The sequence below is a fragment of the Psammomys obesus genome, unplaced genomic scaffold, assembly GCF_907164565.1.
Source record: "Psammomys obesus unplaced genomic scaffold, mPsaObe1.curated_primary_1811, whole genome shotgun sequence".
In the NCBI taxonomy this organism is placed as follows: domain Eukaryota; kingdom Metazoa; phylum Chordata; class Mammalia; order Rodentia; family Muridae; genus Psammomys; species Psammomys obesus.
Window position 1 is genome coordinate 13,143,252 of NW_026596117.1, and position 22,048 is coordinate 13,165,299.

A 22,048-nucleotide genomic window follows, 5' to 3' on the forward strand; every position below is an offset into this window, starting at 1 on the left:
ACAAGGGAGGAGGCTATGATCGGGCTGTAAAGTGAGTAATTTTTTTTTAAAAAAGGTTTCAATAAAAAGAGACAACACGGGGGGAAAAAAGAGTGTCAAAATAAACTAAGGTTGTTAAACCGTCCTCTTCCTGTAGTAAGGATGGAAGCCACACAAGAAAAGAAAGAAATTCTCCTCACACCAAATTTCCAAACTTTCATGAGTCACTACAGCCTGCCCTGGCTTCCATGTGTCCTTCACTGCGGTCCACAAATTCTCCTCTGCTCATTCCACACTGGTCTTCTACCCCGTATCAACCCAGTCTACAGGGGCACATGCTGAAATCACCACCTTGCTCTGCATTCTGACATTGGGGTCTGGAAGGTGGTTCAAATCTTCAGCCCATCAGTTTTGGTTCATTCAACCCAATTGTCAACTTCATCTATAAAATGAGAAATGTTATCCTGTATAGTGCTATAAGGATGAGACTATGCAGCTGGCTACCTACCACAATGCCTACATGTCAGGCCCCAGTCACAGTGCCTGGAATACAGACAGTACTCAATAAAACTATCCACTCCACACCAAGCAACCAGAGAAAACAGTCTCTTGGGGTTAGACACAGGTCCAATCCCAGCCTTGTATCAGAGACCCCCAAAGTCAGAGCTCCCCTGTGACTGAGGCAGGTGGCCTGACACATCCCCACGACCTATGACAGTGTTGCTAGGCAAGTGTAGGTTGTATATACGTACATAATGAGGGTGGCAGGAAATGTCCACACGCGGGCAAAGATACGGGAATGCTTACAACTGTGCTCTCTACAGGGAGGTGCACATCACGAAAGGCAATCAAGGTTCACTTCACAACTCACATACTAAGTCAATTAACCACTGCCACACCCAATTCCTCCCACCAGATTGTCACTGCACTCAAAAGACAAACGGAAAAGCAGATGAAAGCAATAACATTCGTGCTCCTTTAGTCTCCCAGGGTAAGTTAAGAAGGCAAGTATTTAGTAGGGGGGGAAAAAAGGAAAAATAGCAATAAAAGATAACTTCACAAAGGTTAACAGATATTGGATTTATGGTTCATCTGTTCCATGCTCAGGGCAAGTAACAGACCTTGAAATCTAAAATAGATTTCACATCCTTAAGGCAGAGATGACGGGGTAAAGATCAAACGCTTTCCAGGGCCTACATTCAGGAAAGCACTAACTGAGTCATAAAAATCTCCTGCTCATCTTTCAATTCCGAAGGATGAATGCAAGGTTGAGTCAACCGTACTCCAGGCACAGGCTTGCCACAGCAAGCAGTGGTGGTCTGCCGCTGCAGGTGTCGGGCACCCCTCTCCGGGCCACGGGAGGCACAGCCTGCCTGAGGAAGAGCGCACCTAAATTGCCTTCTGGGTGTTTTCAAAACCACCAACAAGTGCTGCCAGGGTATGGAAATGCTATTTCATTTAATTACTATTTGCTGTGATCTGTGCAAGATGAAAGGGAAGGGAGGACACAGGCCACTCTGCTAAGCCACTGTAGCTACAGAACTCTACAACGTGACACGTGAGTATTAGTGATCAAACAATCCTGGGTAGTAAATTCAGACATGACTGCCAAACAACAACAATGTAAGTGCTAATAAGTTTATATATCCATAAGGATCAGAAACAATCTAAATACACAATAAGCAAAATCCTTTCTTTCTACCATAATGCCATCATAAAATATAACTGAGATCTCAAGTATAATAACAACAAAAAAGCAGTCATACACATAGGAATAAACTTCAAAATGTGAGACAGAAATGCAGAAACAATCAAGCTCGGTGAAAGACGTAATTGTAGAGATGGTTATTTCTGGAAGAGGAAAAAGTGCCAACATTATGAAGCAATGGCTTCTCCCTTCAGTAAACTACAAATTAAAGACAACCAAATTCCTATTCTGCCTGCCCTGCAGTTTTTATACACCCTCATACACCCACCCCTGCCCCACAGCCATCCCTCAACCCCTGAGAAAAAAATATAGGAGGAGAAAGGAGGGAAGGCTTGGAACCAATTCTGAGAACATAGATGGCAGCCCTGTCAAGCGACTGCTGAAATGAACAAGGAAGAACTGTCTTCTCCGTTATCAACATGAAGCACGGAGCAGAGGCAGAGGGAGAAACTGTAGCTCGGGGTAGCGGGGACAGACTGTATCTGGGGCTTCGTGGGCCAGATAGACCTCTGCTACAACTAGCTACGTGGCCACTGCAGCTGAGGTACAGATAACCAATGCATAAAGGGAGGAGTGAGGCTGTTTGCCAACATCATGTCATGTGCAAAAACTATGTGCTGGATAGGATTTGGCCCCTCGGCCATTGTCAGCCAAGGCCTGGTGGGCCGATGCAACAGTCCTAACAGTGGATTGTGCCCCACTACAGGTAAATGGCAGGGACCGGTAAAGCTAGGTCTCTGGGTATAAATAGATGCAGATAATTAGCATGATAAAAGAGCCTTTATTTTAGTTTGCTTGCTTAAGACACGGTCTCTCTACAAGGCCCTGGCTGACCTAGAGCTCACTATGTAAGCCAGAAATCCTCCTGCTTCTGCCTCCTAAGTGCTGGGATTAAAGGCGTATGCCACTAAGCCCTGCTAAAATAAAAGAGCACTTCCATCAGGGAGTATTTGGAACAAACTAAAATTCACTCCCACCTCAGCCACAGTAGCAGGGGAAGGTGTGCAAAGCAAAAGCAGTTTATCATTGGCCTGGAGCCTGCTGGAGTCTTAACTGCATCTCATCAATCCATACACCCTGAGTCTTCTGACCCTCCGTGAACACGGCATGTTCACCCATGTTCACGGAGGGTAGGGTCAGACCCATGCCCCTTAGGGCCTCTGCACAGGCCTCCCCTGCCTTGAGTCAACTTCCTACTGGGAGCAAAATAGCTCGATCTTTATGCCTAAGTCTAACACTTAAATCACCCTCTCCACAGACTCTTGCACACCAACAGACAGGATGTCTTCTGCACTCTGCCACTTCTCCCACACTCGCTCTTCTTTGCTGCATTTGTACCACACGCCATGCGCTTACAGTCTCACAACTCCTGCAGAGGCCAGGTCCTTGTCCACTGTATTCCTAAGGCCTAGAATACTACCTGCACATAAAGAGTGCTCAACAAAGATTCCAAACAGCAAAGGAATGAGGCTACAGAGCTGAGCGAACCTTAATATATGGTCAGGCAGTTTCAAGTCCTCCTCACAGGTGACGGGTGTCATGAGAAACGGTAAGTGGCGAGCTTGTGACCTCGGCATAAGAGTTTAGACTGAACACCCTAAGACTATGCCTCCCAACTTTCCTGCCAGGGGGCATGCAGATACAGCGGGTAGAAATGACACATTCAGCGAGCACCCACTCTACCCAGTGGCAACTTACCTGACACTGCTTTACATGAGAGCAGACACGAGCACGGCCCAAAGCTGCACTCGGGGCCACTAGGCTCCCGGAGGCTGGCATGGTCAGCGGCTATCCTAGCCACGCGCAGGCCAGGTGCCGCTGCACGGTAATGCCTTCAGAGAACACACACACACTCGTTATTCGCCTTAGTGAGGAACTTAAGAAATGACCTGCACCTAAATCTTTATGGGAATGCGGGGGGGGGGATGGATTACACCAAGGTGGCTTGTTCTGTGTCCCTTCGAGTCTCTTCCTTTCAGCTATCTCAAACAGGGGTCAGATGGTAGCCTTGGCCAACCTGAAAATAAGTCACACTTCCTAACTGTTAGCCCAAACCTACTTCTTCCACTCTGTCTCCCTATGAGACTAAGACCACGTTCCCACATAAAATGCACTACCTTAATGATCAAGTATACAAATTATTTTAATAACAAAGAAAAAATTTTAAACTGGCTGCATCTTAGTCTACCAGTGACATTTTTTTAAGGTAAGAAAATGGCCCAGAGCAGTAAAAGAATGAAATAAAGAGCATAAAACAGAGGAGTCCAAATTATCCATTTTCAGACAAAAGACTTGATTGCTTAATTGATTGGGGCAGCCAGGTAATACAGATAACTGACTGATGCCAAAAGTGGTCAGAGCTCATAAATTCTGAGCAAAAAAGAAAAAAATAAAGTTGAGCCTCTAATACCTGACTTTAACCATACCACAAAGCCTGGAGATGGCAGCTCACACCTTTAATCCCAGCACCTGGGATGCAGAGGTAGATGGATCTCTGAGTTTGAGGTCAGCCTGGTCTAAGTGAGTTCCAGGACATCCAGGGCAACACAGAGAAACCCTGTCTCAAAAACACCAAAACAAACAAAAACATACCACAAAGCAACAGTAAACAAAGCAGCATGATAGTGGCATTAAAAAAAAAAAAAAAAAAAAAAGATACGCAGGCCAATGAAACAGACTAAGGAATCCAAAACTACATCTACATATATACAGCCAGATTTTCAAGAAATGCAACAACATATATTAAATAAAGTCTCATCACTAAAGGATACTGGGAAAATTTGAAACCAAATGGACAAGCAACCTGCATTGGCTCAAGAGAGTAGACAAATGAGTAGCACATGCATGGGGGAAAAAATTCAACATCAGCAAGCAGAACAACTGCCATTCAGAGTCATAATGAGACATCATCTCCCTAGGTTAAAACGGTATTATCCAAAAAAGAGAAAGAAACTGCTATGCAGACATGGAGAACAGAACTCTTACATGAGGCTGCGGGGGGATAAATTAGTACTTAATTACATTAATAACTTAATTGTTGAATAGCCATTAAGAAACTGTGGGACTCCTCAAAAACCAGGAGATGGAATCCTCATGCAATGTGCCACCTCCCAGCTGATGTACATACAGGGCACTGAGAGGAAGAGGACACTGGGACACCACTAAGACATGCATCCGGCTCAGCATGCTCCAGCAGACGAGTGCAGAAAGCATGTGCGTGTACACAGCATAACACCACACAGCCAGACCACAACCGAACCCGCTGCCTGCGGCAACACAGAGGGAACAGAGTGCTTATAAAGAGAAGAAGGCACAGGAGACAAATGTTGCATACCTTCACTTAGTACTGACCCATGGTAACTGCACAGGTTTTGAGGTACAGTGTGACAGCACAAAACATATATACTGTGATCAGATCAGGGTGGCTGGCATGTCTGTCATCTCATTGTAGGTCATTTCCATGGGAATGTTCCTAATCAGTGTAAAAGCTAAGAAGTTCGTTTCAAAGCACAGGCCAGGCATGGTGGTATGTGAGAGGCAGAGGCAGGAGGATTGGTGGGAACCAGCCTAGCCTACGGAAAGAGCTCCAGGCTGACATGGTAAGCTACAGGAGCCCAGGCTCCTGTCCCAAAAGGTCAGCAGAGCTAGCAAGGGTCTGAGAGGAATGAATAGGGGACGCAAGAGTCCGGGTAGAGCTGGGCAGGAGGAATCAGTTCTCGTGTTACACAGGACACGGGGCTCCACACACTTGACAACAATTACCTGCATATTTCAAATTACCTAGCCAAAGACTCTGAAGAATCCCATGGGAACGGACGTCTGAGATGACAGACGTGCAAATCACTCTCTCTGACCTGATACCACACATGACACACATATACTAAGAAGCCATAGCCCCAAAACATGCAAAATTACTGTGTCAATTAAAATTAAAAGTGCATTTTTAAACAACACTTATGAATCATGCATATTCTGTCTCCTAGTCTTCACAAATGCTGTCCATTTATTATTCTGTACTAAGTTGGCCAACTGTACAACAGTTATTTATGGCATTTTACAGGAGGAGGAGGGTGCGGAAGAGGTCCAACACTGTCATTCCCATCCATGCACGGTGTTCTCTTCAAAGACTCACAAAGTCATCCATTATCTAAACTCCAGCCTGCCAATCAGTGAGCACTATGCTCAGGTACACACATTTTAAATATGCCACTGTGCCTTTTCTGTGGCAATGAAAATCATGAGATAACCCTTGCCGGGGAGGGGGGCGGGGGAGGAGAGGCTCAAGGGTAAGGGCAGAGTAATAGCCATGCTGCTGCCAGGAACCCAAACAAAAGGAAAGGTTATCACAATCACTGTGTCACAGGGGCCAAGCAGTGCAGGGCTGTGCCTCTCCCACAGGGTTGAAGGGGCCTCCATTTTCTAAGTGTTATGGGAAAAGGAAACCCATTGTTGAGGCAAGAGTGTGCTGGAGTGATAGCCACCGTTACTGCCCCATGCAAGGCCCCATCCCACTGTCCCGTGTCCTCCTGGCTCATCCCACTGCTCCAGGCATGGTCTTCCTTGAGTACAAGTCGTGTCCTCCTGCAGGGCCTTGGGATTTACTCTGACATCTGGAATGCACAAGGTTCAACAGCTGTCTCTACTGAGTAGCTGTCCGAGGACTCATCAGCTCTGACCTCCCACACTAGGCAGGATGTCACCCTCCAGGAGACTCTCCCTGTCCTCACAGGCCTTGCCACTTGCTGGTTTTCTCAACAGCCTTGTGGACACACAACATGCATTCTCATTCGCCATTTGAAGTATACAATGCATGTATTAGTTTATTCAGGGAGTTATCTGATTCGGGGGCCATCTTTATCACATTCACACCTCGCTTGTCCCCTCCCCCTTCAACAGGAGGCCACTCTCCCTCCTGCCTCTAGAGATCTGCTTATTCTAAACATCTGTGATCACAGAATGGCTCAGGACATTGTGTGTATTACATGCACTTCCATGTCTCTGTCCCTCCTCCCAGAGTCCCAACACTTCTGAGGGCACGAGCCTGGCACATGGCAGGTATGGATGTGCAAGAGAGGTGCATGCTCTAAAAACAGCCTACAGCCTCAGCACCGTGGCGTTCGCTCACAAAACCTCAGTGAGCGCAGCTAGTGCAGAGGCCTGAGCACAAGAAGGCTGAGGGGAGGAGGGGCGGACAGAGCATTCAGTTCATGGTGCATGGCTGTGGGGGGGGGGGGGGCCAGGTGTGTGTGTGTAGAGCGTGTAAGTGGCTGAGGGTGGGGCTTGCTTAAAATGCTGCTGCCTCCCAGTAGTCAGGAGGCTGAGGCAGGAGGATCCCAAGATCAAAGTCAGCCTGGGCTGACTCAAAACAAAACACTGATGTTAGCCCAGCAAATAGGCAGGCTGGATCGCTGGAACTTGAGCTCAGGGATACTGAGTATGTGGGATTTGAAAAAGACAGTATGTAATTTTTTTTAACTACAGTAAAATTAATTCACTTCGAAATGACTTGGGACACAGTATCTTCCATAAAATGAAGCCTACGCTTTGAGAAAACTAAAACCAAAATGTTTTAAGTGATCTCTAATTCCAATTTACAGTTCCACATACAAATTAACAGTCACTGGCTGTATGAGATGGCACAGGGCATTTTTGTATCCTGGCATTTTTATTTTTAAGGCAAAATTATTAGATCACAGTGACATGTTTTTCATACTGTAAGACTAGGCAGGACACCCCGAAAGCTAGGTTTGCAGTCAGCTCCAAGCCACATGACCTTCCTAACCAGAAGTAGGCATCTCTTTTTCAACTAAATGAGCTAATGATGCCTACCTCACAAGGATGCTGCAAGAGTCAGAATGTTGCAATCATGCAGGGGACATGTAAAGTCCAACCTAGGCCTGGCTACAAGCCAGAGGGCGGCATCTTTTAAGCCTTCTCCCACCATTGCCACACCAAGCCCACTTAAAGCAATGCAAAGGTACCTTATATGCCCACTGAAGCCAGGGTATAACCCAATCGATTAATGAAAATGGGAGAGCGGATTCTAACACGCAGCACCTCAACTCAGCCATCACCTGCCAACAGCCACAACCACTCAAACAGTCTGGGCAGTGCCCAACAACACTAATCCAGTGCCCTGCAGTATAAGAACAAAAGGTCAAGGCCCAGGGCGGGCAATCAGGCAAAGGAAAGGCAGGCAGCGGGGAGGAAAGTGTCAACCTGTCTGGTCAATGACTATCTGCCACTGGAACAAAAAGCCAAAAGAGGGAGCTGCAGAAGGGGGCGTTGATAAGCAGGCCCCTGTGTGATGCAGCATTTGCATAGAGTACAAAATCCAAAATTAAATCCATCCGAGCCGGCTGCGGGCAGTTTCCTCTTCACTCTCACACAACACAAGAAGAAACCCAAGAGGAGGCACACCATCCAGCACCCTGTCTGTGCCTGTCACTGCCATCTCAAAGGATCCGGTCACTTGAGGACGCACGGGCTGTATGTGTTCCCAATGTGACAAGGTACAAAGGACCCCAGATTCCTTCTCCTCTCCCTGCCTGCCATTGAGATCAAAGCTTCACAGGGTCATTCAGAGACAAATAACATCTCAGAGCCCAGGTTTAGAGGAAGGAATGTCAGGTCTGGTGCTCTCTAGGCCACTAAGTCCCAACTCTGCCATGGCCCAGATGAGCCAGCTCATCTATCGCCAACCTAACACAGGCCCTTGGTGCCCCATCTGGAGAGCCAGAATGACAGGATCCTCTCCACTGCTCCACTGAGCAGGTACCCAAAGCAGGGTGACAGAGAGCTGCCCACACCATGCACCAGTGCTACCTGGCCTGGACCTGGAACAGCTCGACAGAAAAAAAAAGCAACAACAGGAGACATATCTCTAAGGCTATTAATACAATAGCCCCTGGACTGACTTACAACTATCCTGTCCGGTTTATATAACTGATCAGGACTAGGAATCTATGGACTAGCTTCAGGACTGGCATCTTCAAAAAGAGATGTTAAAAATACTTAATCATGCCTGAAAAATGGGGATGGGGTGGAGGAAATTAACTTTATTATAAAAGTTACTGAATGGTTCTAAGCAAATTCTCAATTTCTGGCTTTTCTGCAAGGTTGTCAGATATCACCTGTATCTTAAAACTTGCAGGAGTATTTCCACATATACCTACTTAAGGGAGAATGTCCAACAACTTAAACTGTTTCGGCAGCAAATGAGAAAGCACAGAGTATTTTTCTGAGCCATAGTACTCCAGCAGGGCTAAATACCTGTTGTCACTGCAAGTCACCCTGCCAAGGGAGGGAGGCAGAGGAGTAAACCGAAAGACCTCAGCCACTCTACCAGCTACAGCATCCCAAGAGGAAGGATCTACGGCAAAGGAGGCAAGTACCAGGGGTCTCTGACCAGGCCATTCACGGGCCAGGACAACGTGCTCCCTCTGTGGAGTACGTGAAAAGCAAGAGTACAAAGCTGAGACTTGTCCACGTGCAGGGTAGAGTATCCCAAGGCTGGAGATGCAACACCCAGTTAAATCTCAAGCCACTGTGTAAAAAGCTCAACCCCAGTGACCTTGAGGTTGCCCTTCCTGTCCTCCAGCTTCCTCAGCTGTGAAATGTGGGTGCGGCAGATCTACTTGGGGTAGGGGTAGCAAACACAGTAATAAAGGCCTCCTCTCCTCCACCCTCATGCCCCTTTAAATACCCATCTTCCTACAGAGGAATTTTAACTCCGAACAGGGCTGCTCTGGCTAAAGAACATATCCAAAGACCTCTAGGGTCTGGGAGATCCAGCTGGAGTGCAAACACACTGGGGTGTTGGGGTAGGGGCTGGCAAACTTGGTTCATCCCAGGAGACAAGGGCAAGAAGATATCTGGGTTCAAGGCCAGCCTGGTATAGAGCAAGTTTCAGGTAAAGGAAAGGTTAGGTCCGGGAATGGTATAACAGGCCTTTAATCCCAGCACCCAAGAGACAGGGACATGCAGATCTCTTGAGTTCTTCTAGTCAGTTCGGTTCAGTCAGACTACTGAGTCAGTGAGGGGAGAGGCAGTGAAGTGGAGCTGAGTTTGTGGCTGGTCAGTGCTTGAAATTCAGAGGCAGTTTTTACTGGGAGAAAAAACTTTTACAGAGAGAGGCTGAACAGAAAACAAGCTAAACACAGGTGAACATAGAACAAGCAGAAGAATGAGAAGCCAGAAGATTAGAAAATTGCTAGAGTTGGTTTGCGGAGCAGAGTAATTTCATGAGATTGAATCAGTCAGCTAGGAGAGGAGTTTGAGCCAGACAGCTGAGCTGAACCAGCCAGCCAGAGTTCAGAAAGTAGAAAGGGCGAGCTTACTCAGCAATAAGTCTCAGAGGCTGAAAGAATTGTAGGCCTAGATTACATTGTACGGGGGCTAGAAGCTTCCAGGGCTAGGCCTAGGTTGGCTATATCAGGAGAATGAAAGTTATTTTTACATCTCGCCTGCCCTCCTCTTGCTTCCTTTCCACTCCTCCATCCCTCAGGTCCTCCTGCACTCAGCACCCCCACACCCACCTGGTTGGGCCGCTCCTACTATCTTCTCAAGCCCACCTGCTCATGAACTAACTTCTTTCCTTCCCCAGTGAAACTCCAAAGGTTAGGCTGACAGGGCAATTACTAGCCCTTCTACTAAGTCTAGCTGTGTACTGCCTACCGAGTCCAAACACCCTGGATACCCATTAACCCAGCCACCAGCACTCCCCCAGCGCTTGCCCCTCCCTCTGCCCCTCCACACTCTCTGAAAAGAAAGCTCCAGCTGACCTTGCATGTTTGCAAGTCTGGAAAAAGCAGTGACAGGCTGTTCAAATAACAGACTGTCTCTTTTCCTCACCAGTTCCTATGACGCCACACCTACCCAGAGGTCAACATTACACAGCAACAGCAACCTCAGATACCTCAGCTCATGGGTTCCTTAGGACCACGCCTCTCCCCCTCTCCTCCCTGCATCCCAGCCTCCTTGCTGTTCCTCACATCAGCCTGAGCAGCCCTCAGAGCACAGGCTCTGGTGCCCCTCCCCCTTAGTAACTAAGGCCTTCCTTGACCGCACCAACATCCTCACCCCTACCCACACGCTTCCTCTGCCTTATTTTTCTCTACAGAGCTACTCACTATGAAATGTTTCTGTTTATTATCTGCCCTTCGCCAGAATGAAAGTTTCCAAACAAATGAAGAGCTGGACCTTGTGCACAGTAGGTCCTCAATATTCACACTGGGTGATTTATTCTAATAGTTAATAGTTAATCACCTACAATCTCACAGCTAATAGATGGCAAAGCAAGGCTGTGTGACTCCAGACACTCTGACTTAAGGGTCTATACCTACCAAGCACATCCCTACTTCCCAAGCTGCCTTCCACAGAGCAGCAGGAGGCCACCATCACATCCACGGAGCAGACACTGGTATGGCAGGTCTCTGGCCCACAGAAAGGCTACCCACCCTGGAAAACCTTTGGAGTCATCATGAGATACATGGTTCATATAGCATGGCCCATTTCCTTTAGCTCAGTGTGTGACGCAGTAGTATCTTCGTGAAAAGAAAAATAATGAAGCATTTACACGAAGGAGATCAGCTTAAGAGCCAAGTGTCTGGAGGTGGGGTCTCGGGGAAGCACTGACTCATGGGCAGGACACAGAGAGGCTCTTAGAGTGTTGATTATGTCCTGTATCTGCATTCAGTTATTGCTCTGCCAGGGTATTTGTTTACCAGTCTATCCAACCCTATACTTAAGCGGCCACGATTTTATAATATGTAAATTATAACCTCACTAAAATTGACCAGAAGGCTTTAGAACTATCAGGTATTATTTTTGGCTAAGCACAGTAATCCCACAAACATTTCAGTTAGTATTCTCAAATCACAGCATGCACGGGGAGCGAGGGGTCAGATTCTGAGCATCCTACCTCTGAAATGGATTTCTCAGACACAAGAGAGGCCATCACTGGGGACAGATGTAGAGAGCTCCATCTGAGATCCAGCCGGCTGGCCTGCTTGTGGCCATCCTTAATACCTGCAGAGCTGGCTCCCACCACCCCCAAGTGACATTACATGAATCAGTCTTGGTCACCTCTGAGTGGAGCCTACAGGTGGCTACACTAAAAAGGGAAATCGCTGTGAAGAACCTCTGCCAGATGAACTGAGCAGTGGCAGGGCTCTGGCTGAGTTCTTACTGGCCAGCACTGGGAACCAACTGTGGCGAGTTTAAACAGAAGTGCTGGTTTTGTTTTGGGTTTTGTTTTAAATATAGCAGGAGACACACTAGGGAAACTAGAAAGCCGGGCCGTCAAGCACGCAATGCAAAGAATCCCCCACAGGCACATGGTGAGATTCCCCACAGACAGAACCGGGGACTGGAGCAACTCCAGCTCTAGAACCAACAGAGGCTGCCTCGGCACCCACCACAGTGGTTCTCCTCAGGCTGCCGCCTCCCTGCCCACCTCCACCTTCAGGAGGCACTGGAGGCGGGACAGGTGCTTCCAAGCGGGCGTGCTGCCAAGGACAAGTGTCCCTCAGGCCAGAGCCCTTGAGGACAGATGGCACTGTGGGGATGCATCACTCTCTGCTCAGCGAGCCCTACAGATACAGGCAGCAGGTAGAGAGTGATTCGCAAAACGCTCATGAGAAAAAGAAATCCCCAAAGAACTGCCAAAAACAAAACAAAACAAAAATCACCACGTGCAGAGAGATAGTGCTGCCCTGGGGAAGGGGTCTTTTTCCTACTGTTTCACTGCTTTATTCCATATACTCACAAGTTTCAAAAAAGACAGCCTGCTTTCCTAGGTGAAAACAACTTGTTTAATATTTTTCTAATTAAAAGAAAAACCATTCAAACCTCAGGTAGCAGGCACTCTGCAGAACCATGGACACTCCAGAAGGGGGGAAAAAAAATTATTGGCTCTAAAACTGTCATGTGAAACTTACAAAGCATATAATTCTATTTAAAATGGATTTCAGTGTTTTTCTTCTTAAGATACATTTTCTAAAGTATGTTCTTAAAATAATAATTCTCAAGAGGTACGTATAACCTGAATTTCACAGTAAGAACTGCAGGAAGCAATCAACACCAGCTCAGGCGTCCAACCAGAATCCTGTCCTCTGTCAACTTTAGCTTTAACTTACACACTGTAACACAGTAAGTGGGGGGTGGAGGAACGCTACTAACAATGTCATTGTATCATTTTCTGTTTTATGTGCATTTAATATTTTACCTGTACATTTGTGCATGTGTGTGCCTGATGCCCTCAGAAGCCAAAGAAGGTGTCAGATCCCCTGGAATTGGAGTTACAGACTGTGGTTAGCCACTATGTGGGTGCTGGGAACCAAACCCAGGTCCTCTGCAAGAGCAGCTAGTGCCTTCAATCAGTGAGCCCTCTCACCAGCCCCCTGCCTCAATATATTATTAACTGAAGAAATGAAGCCTTAAGACCAGGATATGGTCATAAGACAAGAGAAAAGCAAAACAGTGTCAAGCTATCTCCCAAACAGATCTGGTGACAGCTCTAACCCAAACAGACTTTTCCTAGTCCCTTTCACATACCTTGTAGCATTTTCATCTCTCCACACTAGACACTTTTCAATCAAACTTAGTTTACATGCTGATACATTACAGTCTGAATATGAAATGTTCCCCAAAGGTTTACAGCTTGAAAGCTTGGTACCCAGCTAGTGTTGCTACTTGAAAGGTTGCAAAAACTATGGGACCTCTGGAGAAAGGAAGTCACTGGTAATGGGTCTTAGGGAGTATAATATTGCCCTGGCCCCTTAACTGTCATGTGCTCTGAGGACAGGCAGACGGGCAGGAGCCTTCCCAGGGGAGACGGCAGGCCTCAACTACAGGAGCCACCCTACATCACCAGCTCTTCTTCTGAGGAGGCCATCCTTAACAGAGCACCTGGAAGCCCTCGAGCCTTTTGAGGAGGGAAGGGAATACTAAGAGCAAAGGTGATTCAACTACTGAGAGACCAAGGCAGCATAGACTAAGCCTCCCAGAGGGTCACCTGTTATCACAAAAAAGACTGCATCAGAGCCAAGGTGGTGGTTATGAGTTGGGGAGAGGGGATAACTGTAGGGGGTAGAAAGAGATGCAGCCTGTGGTTATGTGGTTATCTTGTTAACATGCCTGGATTTAGAACCATGTACAAGACACACTGTAGGTCTCTCTGAGGGCACTTCTCAGAGGGGTTTAACAGAGGAGGACCCACTGTCTCATGGGCTGGGTCCAAGAATGAACTATGAAAACTATGGACACAATGTAATTAGTTAGCTGCCTCCAACACTTGCCACTCCTTCCCAGCTCGGCCAGACTCTCCTCAAACTGAGAGCCAGAACAGGCCCTTTTCCTCAAGTTCCTATTGTCAGCTATTTGGTCCAGCAACAGGATAAACTTGAATACACAGCCTCTCCCTTCCACTACAAAACAGAAAAAGATGAGAAGCATCTGAAGTTCCAACACGGATGATTAATATTACTGTGCTCTCATTAACCAAATGAACTAAGTAGTTCTGGTCTCCTCTTGCCTTGCCTAACTACAAAGCCAGGGCCACATATACAGCCTATTTCCCATATACGAAAACAACTTGGTACAGCCTCAAGTCTAGATGTCTCTGGGAGTCAGTACTTACCAAAGGTACCCTGACAGGCCAGGTGCATTTCTGACAGACTGCATTTTGCTGCTGTGTCAGCAGAATTACTGGCTAATTATTGGCTACAATTACAGGAATGACTATGGTAGTGATTGTGTGTTTGTTTGGTTTGGTTTTCAAGACAGGGTCTCTGTGTAGCCCTGGCTGTCCTGGAACTTGTTCTGTAGCCAGGCTGGCCTTGAACTCAGAGATCCACCTGCCTCTGCGACGACCCTCGTGATGAGATTAAAAATGTGAAACACCACAACGAGCAACCACTAAAGTGATTAAGATGAGAATAATGCAAACTTCAAAACAGAAAGAAGGAAGGAAGTTACAGCAGCTCAAGATAAAAAAAAAAAAGGAGACAATGATAAAGGGGTTTTTTGTTTTGTTTTTTGTTTTTTATGGGGGGAGGGGGAACAGGGCTGGATACCATCAAGCACCCAGTAGGGGCCTTCTGTGAGCCAGGAATGGATATGGATAGTGAAGGGAGTCATTGTATAGAAATCCCCAAAAGAGAAAAAGATGAGAGCTTTCTTCTTTGGTTCAGTTACAGACAAGACTACAGTGGTGGCTATTCTTGGTTGTCAACTAGCCTACATCTGGTATCAACTAAACCCAAAATGGGGTGGCATGACTGTGAGTGATTTCTGCTTAATTTGAAGTGGGAAGAGTCACTTCTAATCCGGATCTTTGAGGTGGGAAGACACACCTCTAATTTAGGCCATGCCTTCTGCTGGAAGCCTATATAAGGACATGGAAGAAGGAAGCTTTTGCTCTTTGCCTGCTTGCTCCTGTCCTTATTACCAAGCCCATTCCTTCACTGGCATTAGAGCCTACTTCTTCAGAATCCCAGCATACATTGAAGACCAGCTGGATCTTGAACTTTCCATACATACAGTCATTGTTTGATTAGCTGGACTACAGCCTATAAGTCATTCCAGTAAATACCCTTTCTACACAAATAAAGACAGATTCATTGTATAAGTTGTTACTCTAGAGAACCCTGACTAATACAACTACCCTCCCCTCCCTCTCAAAATCCTTTCTAATAAAGAGTCAAAATCTTAATGTATATATATATATATATATATATATATATATATATATATATATATGCATAGTTAAAATCCACAACAAAGTATCAGACCTAGCCAAGGGCCAAAAATCGAAGGTCCCAAACACTAGGAAAGCACAGGCTGATACTGCCTAGGGCTTTTGGGGCTTACAGACTAGATGGAGAACAGTGTGGAAAGGGCAATTGTCCTTCAGGATGTGATAGGAGAAAACAAAAACAAAAGAAATGAAGACTAATATTTTCTTAAATCTTAAAGACAGCTACAGGTCTTATGCATTTTTTCAGCCTTATTTCGAAAGAGCAAATCCCAGAATTAAATACTTTTTTTTTTAAATGTCCATAATATGTACATTACAAGACGTTTCTTAGAGACTTTGCTGCAGGAATTGTTTTCCCAAAATATCATTTACTAGCCAGTTTCTCAGATCTTATTTTAAAAGTCATCTTGTAAGAAAGAAGGGCTGGAGAGACAGCTCAGCAGTTAAGAGGGCTTACTGCTCTTGCAGAGGACCTGAGTTCCATTCCTAGCACTCACAACCGCCTATAACTCCAGTTCTGGGGGATCCCAAGCCCTCTTCTGATCTCCACAGCATCTGACACATGTGCATACCCCCACACACACGTGCATAATTAAAATAAAAATAAACCTTAAAAAACACTGTGCAATACATACACAAGTTCAGTAACATCTTTACCCTGTCAAGTGGTTTCCAAATCTTAAAACTTGTCCACAAGATGTTTACCATTGGGTCATTAAAACATCTCTCTGATAACTATTATCAACAGTTTCATAATATTTGATATAGCACGGAAAAACAATCGATCACCTCTGAGCCAATCTTATAGCCCCTACATTTGATTTAGGAATGACCACAAAGAAAAAATGGCAACGGATGTGGTGGCTGAAAGTCCACAAACTCTGTAACAGCCTGAAGATCTCTAACAGTCAACAGAGAAGGACTTTCCAGCCCAGCATCAAAGGGGCAAATAACCGCCTTTGCACTTAAAGAAAAGACATCACACTTTCCCCGTTGCTCACCTTTAGGACTTCATTTCAGGTTCAGGCATGAGACTATTTCAACCCCAAATTCCACTATGCTGCCATTGTCGATTCACTTCCAAAAAATATGTCCCCTAATTCTTGGGCAAACCAAGAATAGGCCAAGAAATACTACTGCAGTTATCTGTATTTTCTTCACAGGGGAAAAATGTGTCTCTACTTAGCTCCCATACTTAATTATGTAAGGCTGTATACTTCACCCTAGGTTTCCATACACTGAATCCACTCTAAATGCTCCTTGATAAACGCTGCTTTAGAACGAATGTGTGCAGGATGGTTCAAGACAAAAACATTCACTCCGCAAGGCTACCAGATGCAGGGAAAAATAATTAACTCGGAGAAAGGCCACGACTTGGCCTGGGCTCGCCCTCTGCGGTGGACACTGTCCCAAGGAACCCCAGTACCTCCGGAGAGAGAACGCATTGGGTCTCCGCGGCATAAAGCACGAGTTAGCCAAGCAGGGAGGTTCCAAGGCGCGCGCTGCATTCTGGGACTCGTTTCCACAGTTACCCACGTGCACTCAACCCAACCGCGGCCCAGCGCGGCTGGAACTACAAGTCCCAGAATTCCGCGAGCCTGCCTTTCCCTTTACACCGGCTCCCCGAGCCAGACCCTAAAGGAAACCCCTAAAGCACCCTCCCGGTGCTTCGGGCCGAGGTCGCTCCTCGCACGGGCGGTGCTGTGCCTCCGAAACGGCCCTCCGTACAGGGTAGCGGGTCCTGACGCATCAGCCTCCACACCTGATGGTCAGAAATTAGACAACTGCGTCACACACTGCCAAACCTACGGACGCCGGGGACCCCGACACCCTCTTAGGCTCATCCCCCCCCCCAACACACACACACACACACACCACGCCTTCAGGACCCGACCGAGCAGTCAGCTCGCAGACGGCCGCCCTGCCCCGCCTCCCGGTCCCGAAACCCCAGCCCGCGCTGACCTCGCTCCCCGCTGCTCGCCAAGCGCGGTGGCCACGGCCAGCCTCGGGACACCTCCCGGGTACCCGGCCCCGCCCCCTCCCCTCCGCGCACTCCGAGGTTCAGGGCGGTCCCCTCCTAGGCAGGACCCGGCCAGTCCAGGGAGGAAGCGCCTCCCCCAGTGCACAGTCCAACGCCCCCCACCCCGCCCCGAGAGCACCGAACCCGGGGGGATGACAGCCCTCCCAGTCCCCACTCCTCCCCACCTCCTAACTCACTCCGCACGCCTCCCCCCCGGGCCCCGTCCCAGCCCCCAAACTGCACCGCAGTTGGATCCGCCATCCACTCCTCCAGGGACCCCACCGTCCCAACACCTGCCCCCAAGCCCTCTCTCCACTCCCGGCCGCCGTCCCGCACACCGGACTCCTCAACTACCGCATCCCACCGCGCTGCCTCCCACTCCGCGACCCCGTTACATCAGTCCGCAGCCCCTCACCGGCCGGGCCACGGTCCCCCGCTCCCCACCCATTGTTCCCGCCCCCGCCCCCAGCCCTCCTTCCCATTGTCCCCGCCCCCGCTCCCCTCGCCTTCCCCCGCCTTCCCCGGCCCCACCGCACCGCTCCGGCCCCGCAAGCCTCTCCCTGCCCGCTCGTGCCACCCCCGACCCCAGCCGCCAGCGCCCGGCGCCGTCTCCACCTCCATGCAACCACCGACTCTGGGGCCCCCGGCCTTCGGAACGTGTCCCCCCCCCCTTCCCCCATCGCGGAAAGCCAGCCAGTCTCCACCCCCTCCCCGCTGCCCCTGCCCCCGCCCCAGCCGCCCGCGGCGTCACGGCCCTCGGGCTCCGGGAGGGGATCAGCCCGCTCCGGGACCAGGGACTCCAGTGCGGTCGGGACGGGAGAAGCGGGGAAGGGAGGAGCGCGGGAGCGGATGGGGGGTGCGGGCCCGCGTCCGGCCCCGCTGGTTCTGCGCTACTCACTGACAGCTGCAGCATCCGAGTGCATTTTCGGGCAGCTCACACTCGCTTGCCGCCCGGGCTCCCGCGCTCCACTCGCGGTCCCCCCACCGACTCCCAAACCTTAGCTCGCAGCAGAGGACCGGCGACTGCCACTCCGGCCCGCCCATCCCGCCCTTCTCATTGGTTGCACCCCACCGGGAGCCCGCCCCTCTCCGGCTCTCATTTGACCGAAGGAGGGCAGGATGCGCCTCCTGGAGCTGGCAAGAAGGTCCCGCCCCCTATTCTGCAACGCGATTGGCCTCGGCTCCTCGTCTCCGACCGCCCCTGGCCGAGGCCACTTTTCCGAGCCCTCAGGTTGGACCCAGAGGCTGCCAGTCATTCTGGGGGTCCGAAAGCGCGTGGAGGGGCGAGGCTGGGGAATGGGTCCACCTTGACCCTGAAGCCCCGCCCTGCGGCGGGCGGATCCTAGAGCGGGAGACCAACCCAGATCCCAACCCGGAGCCGGTGTTCGGCGTCCGAAACAAAGCAGGAGGAGTGACCGGGAGCCAGGCGCAGGGAGGCTGGGGCTGCTGCTCCCTGCGAGGTGGTCGGCTCCTGCCCCGCCCGATCCAGCCGGTTCTCATCAATTCTCATCACAAGAAATTAGAAGGGAAAAAAAAAAAAAAACTCCGATTCTTCATATCGAGCTAAACCCTCCCTTTTATCCCACAAGCTTTCTGTCCCCAACTTTGAAAATGCGCTTTTTTTTTCCAGTCAATATTCAGAGTCATGCGCAGCTTGCGCCGAAGGTTTCCAGTGCTGCAGGCGCTGCCCGTCAGCCACCTCGGCGGTCCCCAGACAGCCAGAGAAACCCGGTGCCACATCAGGCTCCGGGGTCAGCCTGGCAACTAGGGTAAGCCAGGTTCCCAGACTATAGGTCTCAGAAACCTAAGTCGATCCAGGCCGGAGAGTGAACCGTGTTGTTTGGCAGAGGGGAGCCTTAATGGGGTTCTGACCCTTAGGTGTCCTAAATCAAAATACTGAGTTATGTTGGACATAAGAGCTGCACTTTTTTCCTCTCTGCGTCTTTTGGTACTTGAAAACCAGTTCTCCACAATCACTACGGTAATGTAATAACGCTAAGAGATGTTCAAGGAGGAGCTCCCGCGAGGGCGCACACGCGCGCACGCACACATTCTGTAGACCCATTGACAGACTGTGGATGATACAACCAAAGATAACAAAGGGGTCAGGCGTTAGGATTCGGAATTCTACAGCCTACACTTATGAGCTGCAGAGTTCTGAAATCTGGACAGTTACAAGAGCAAGATTAGCTGAGAGACCTTGTCGCCTACATCACCGTAGTTGTGATCTGCTCCGTCTCATTATCCCCAATTTCTCTGTAATTAAATTATATCCCTAAAATGTTATCTCTCACATCTGTCATTCAAATGCATATGATTTACTTCATCAAACTGCAGGATCTCAGAATTTCACTTGAAGACATTATCCTTCACAGAACATCCTTTTGGGTCCTGTTAACAGGACAGAGTCTTAGCTAAACCTCAAACAAAAGAAGGTGGACTCCTAGGTAGGGGACTCCTGAATTTTAAAATGTGGCAAGGAAGGCTTACTCTGGGCAAACAAAGTTCCTATGTTGGTTATTCTGCTTTTGGTTTCAGCCTAATCTACAGAACCGAGAAAAAGTTTATTCGTGTTTCTGAGATTTTTGTTTGTATAATATTTGTGTTTATTTGAGTTTTGTTTCCCATAGTTTTGCACAGAAAAGTGCTTGCTTCTTAGTACTTCTAAATTAAAATAAGCCCGTGATTTATATTAGCTGTTAGTTATATTGATTTGTCTGCAACAAACTTTATCGCTGTGAGATCATTAAATCTAAAGGACCTGCCTGTTTGCTTTCTCCCTAGCTCTCAGCACTTCCTTGACACATAGGAAAAAATACAGAATTCTCAACCTTTGCTATTTCTCAGCTTACATTCCAATAGGGTCAGTATGATTATTTTCAAGTAAAATACAGATTTAATTTACCCAGATCACAGTATTGGCCATATCTCTTTCTTAGTCAGCTGAGCCTCTCACTACTCCACAAGTCTCATAAATAATAAAAGGACTACATAATGCTCTGTGAATACAGCCCAGATGTTTCAACCATCCAAAAGATTATAAGTCTTCATGGTCAGGGAACTTGTTATATTTGTGTTTTCAGTTCTCCAGCAGTCAGTACAGTGGCTTCCAATGGCGGACACTGGCCAACTATTCCTGAGAGTGAAGCAGATGATAATGGGGAATTTTATATCTGAAAGGAACCTCAGAGATTACCAAACCTACTCCCCTCATTATAAGACTATGAGTCTTAAAGTTCAAAGGAGTTAAATCTCTAATCCAAGTCATCGGGCTAGACAAGAACAAAGCAGTATTTAAAAACTCAAGTTTCCAGCTCCTTGTCCACATCTCCCCATCACCATACCGGTCCAGTGAGAAAAACCTCAGATTCCTGAGATGGTACTCTACCTTCCCCCCCGCCCCACTACTGGAAAGTTCTACCAGACTAATACAAATTCCTTTCTTCCTATTTGGAATGTGGCCTTTTCATGAAATCCAGTAAGGAATCTTTCAATATGGAATATGTCATTTCAATTTCTTCTCCTTCAGCATCCCCCAATAACAAGGTCCCTGTAGAGATGTTTACTGAAATAATATCTTTCATATTCAAATCCCAGGGGGAAAATAAGTGAGTGGCTTGAGACTTGGGTGGGCAGATTTGAGGTGTATCATGTCACATCATTGTACTTGGTTACCAATTTAAAACATGAAGTAACAATATGAATGAGTTACAGAGTGTTCCTGACTTAGTAACGTCCTGCTTTATTAGTTGTATAGTATTAATTTCAACAAAATACATTTTGAACTACCTTAAGCCTAGATGAGAATTTGTTTGTTTTTGAGACATGGTTTCTCTGTATAGCTTTGGCTGTCCGAACTCATTTTATAGATCAGGCTGTCCTCGAACTCACAGAGATCCACCTGCCTTTGCTTCCCTGAGTGCTGGGATCACAGGGGTGCACCACCATGCCCGGCTTTAGATGAGAATTTGAGATGGAAGTCTAGGGAGAGAAAGAATTCCACAAGTTTGGGGCTTTAAACTTTCCTCCCAGTAGTATCACAAATCCCAGTATATCTGCTTGTCCTGTGTTTGGGATACTGAGTGGGTACTGATTGGAATAGAATTCGGCCTACTTACACTAATTAGTAGAGAAGTGTGTCCTGGTAAGGCTTGAAGAAACAGAAACACAGCATGGAGGAAGTAATGTAACCTTTTATTCCAGAGAGTGTTATGTGAAACTCTTCACCTCAGCCAGGTGCAGTGATGCATGCCTGTAATCCCAGCACTTGGGGAGGAAGAGGCAGGCAGATCTCTGTAAGTTTGAGGCCAGCCTGGTCTACAGTGTGGGCCCAGGACAGCCAAGGGTACACAGAGAAATACTGTCTCTAAAAAAGAAACAAGAAACCCCTCAAGTTATCAAAATTCAGGCCAAGTGTATATTCATGATGTGAAAATGAAAAAGAATAAAAATGTTAATGTATGCAGAGAGGACAAGATAATTTTCTCAAAGTCATAAACAAGTAATTTCACAGAGTTGATCTTAGTGGAATGTAGGCTTAAAATACACTTTAATGCACAAAGAAACCCTGGGAGTGGGGACT

The 22,048-nt window shown here is 47.8% G+C and overlaps 1 protein-coding gene across 7 annotated transcripts in view; it reads right to left on the bottom strand.

Annotated features, from left to right (window-relative positions):
- Dcun1d4 (defective in cullin neddylation 1 domain containing 4) overlaps positions 1 to 18,474 on the bottom strand; it is a 66,783-nt gene extending 48,309 nt beyond the window's left edge. For 4 of the 7 annotated variants that reach the window (XM_055629377.1, XM_055629373.1, XM_055629372.1 and 1 more), the window contains exon 1: positions 18,365 to 18,474. In XM_055629377.1, coding sequence (XP_055485352.1) covers positions 18,365 to 18,389 — 25 coding nt within the window. In that variant the 5' untranslated portion in view covers positions 18,390 to 18,474. Of the gene's footprint in view, positions 1 to 3,385; positions 3,513 to 10,224; positions 12,891 to 18,364 lie in introns of those variants that run through there. The other 3 variants (XM_055629376.1, XM_055629374.1, XM_055629378.1) reach the window with 3 other exon arrangements.
- Positions 18,475 to 22,048: the final 3,574 nt, after the last annotated feature.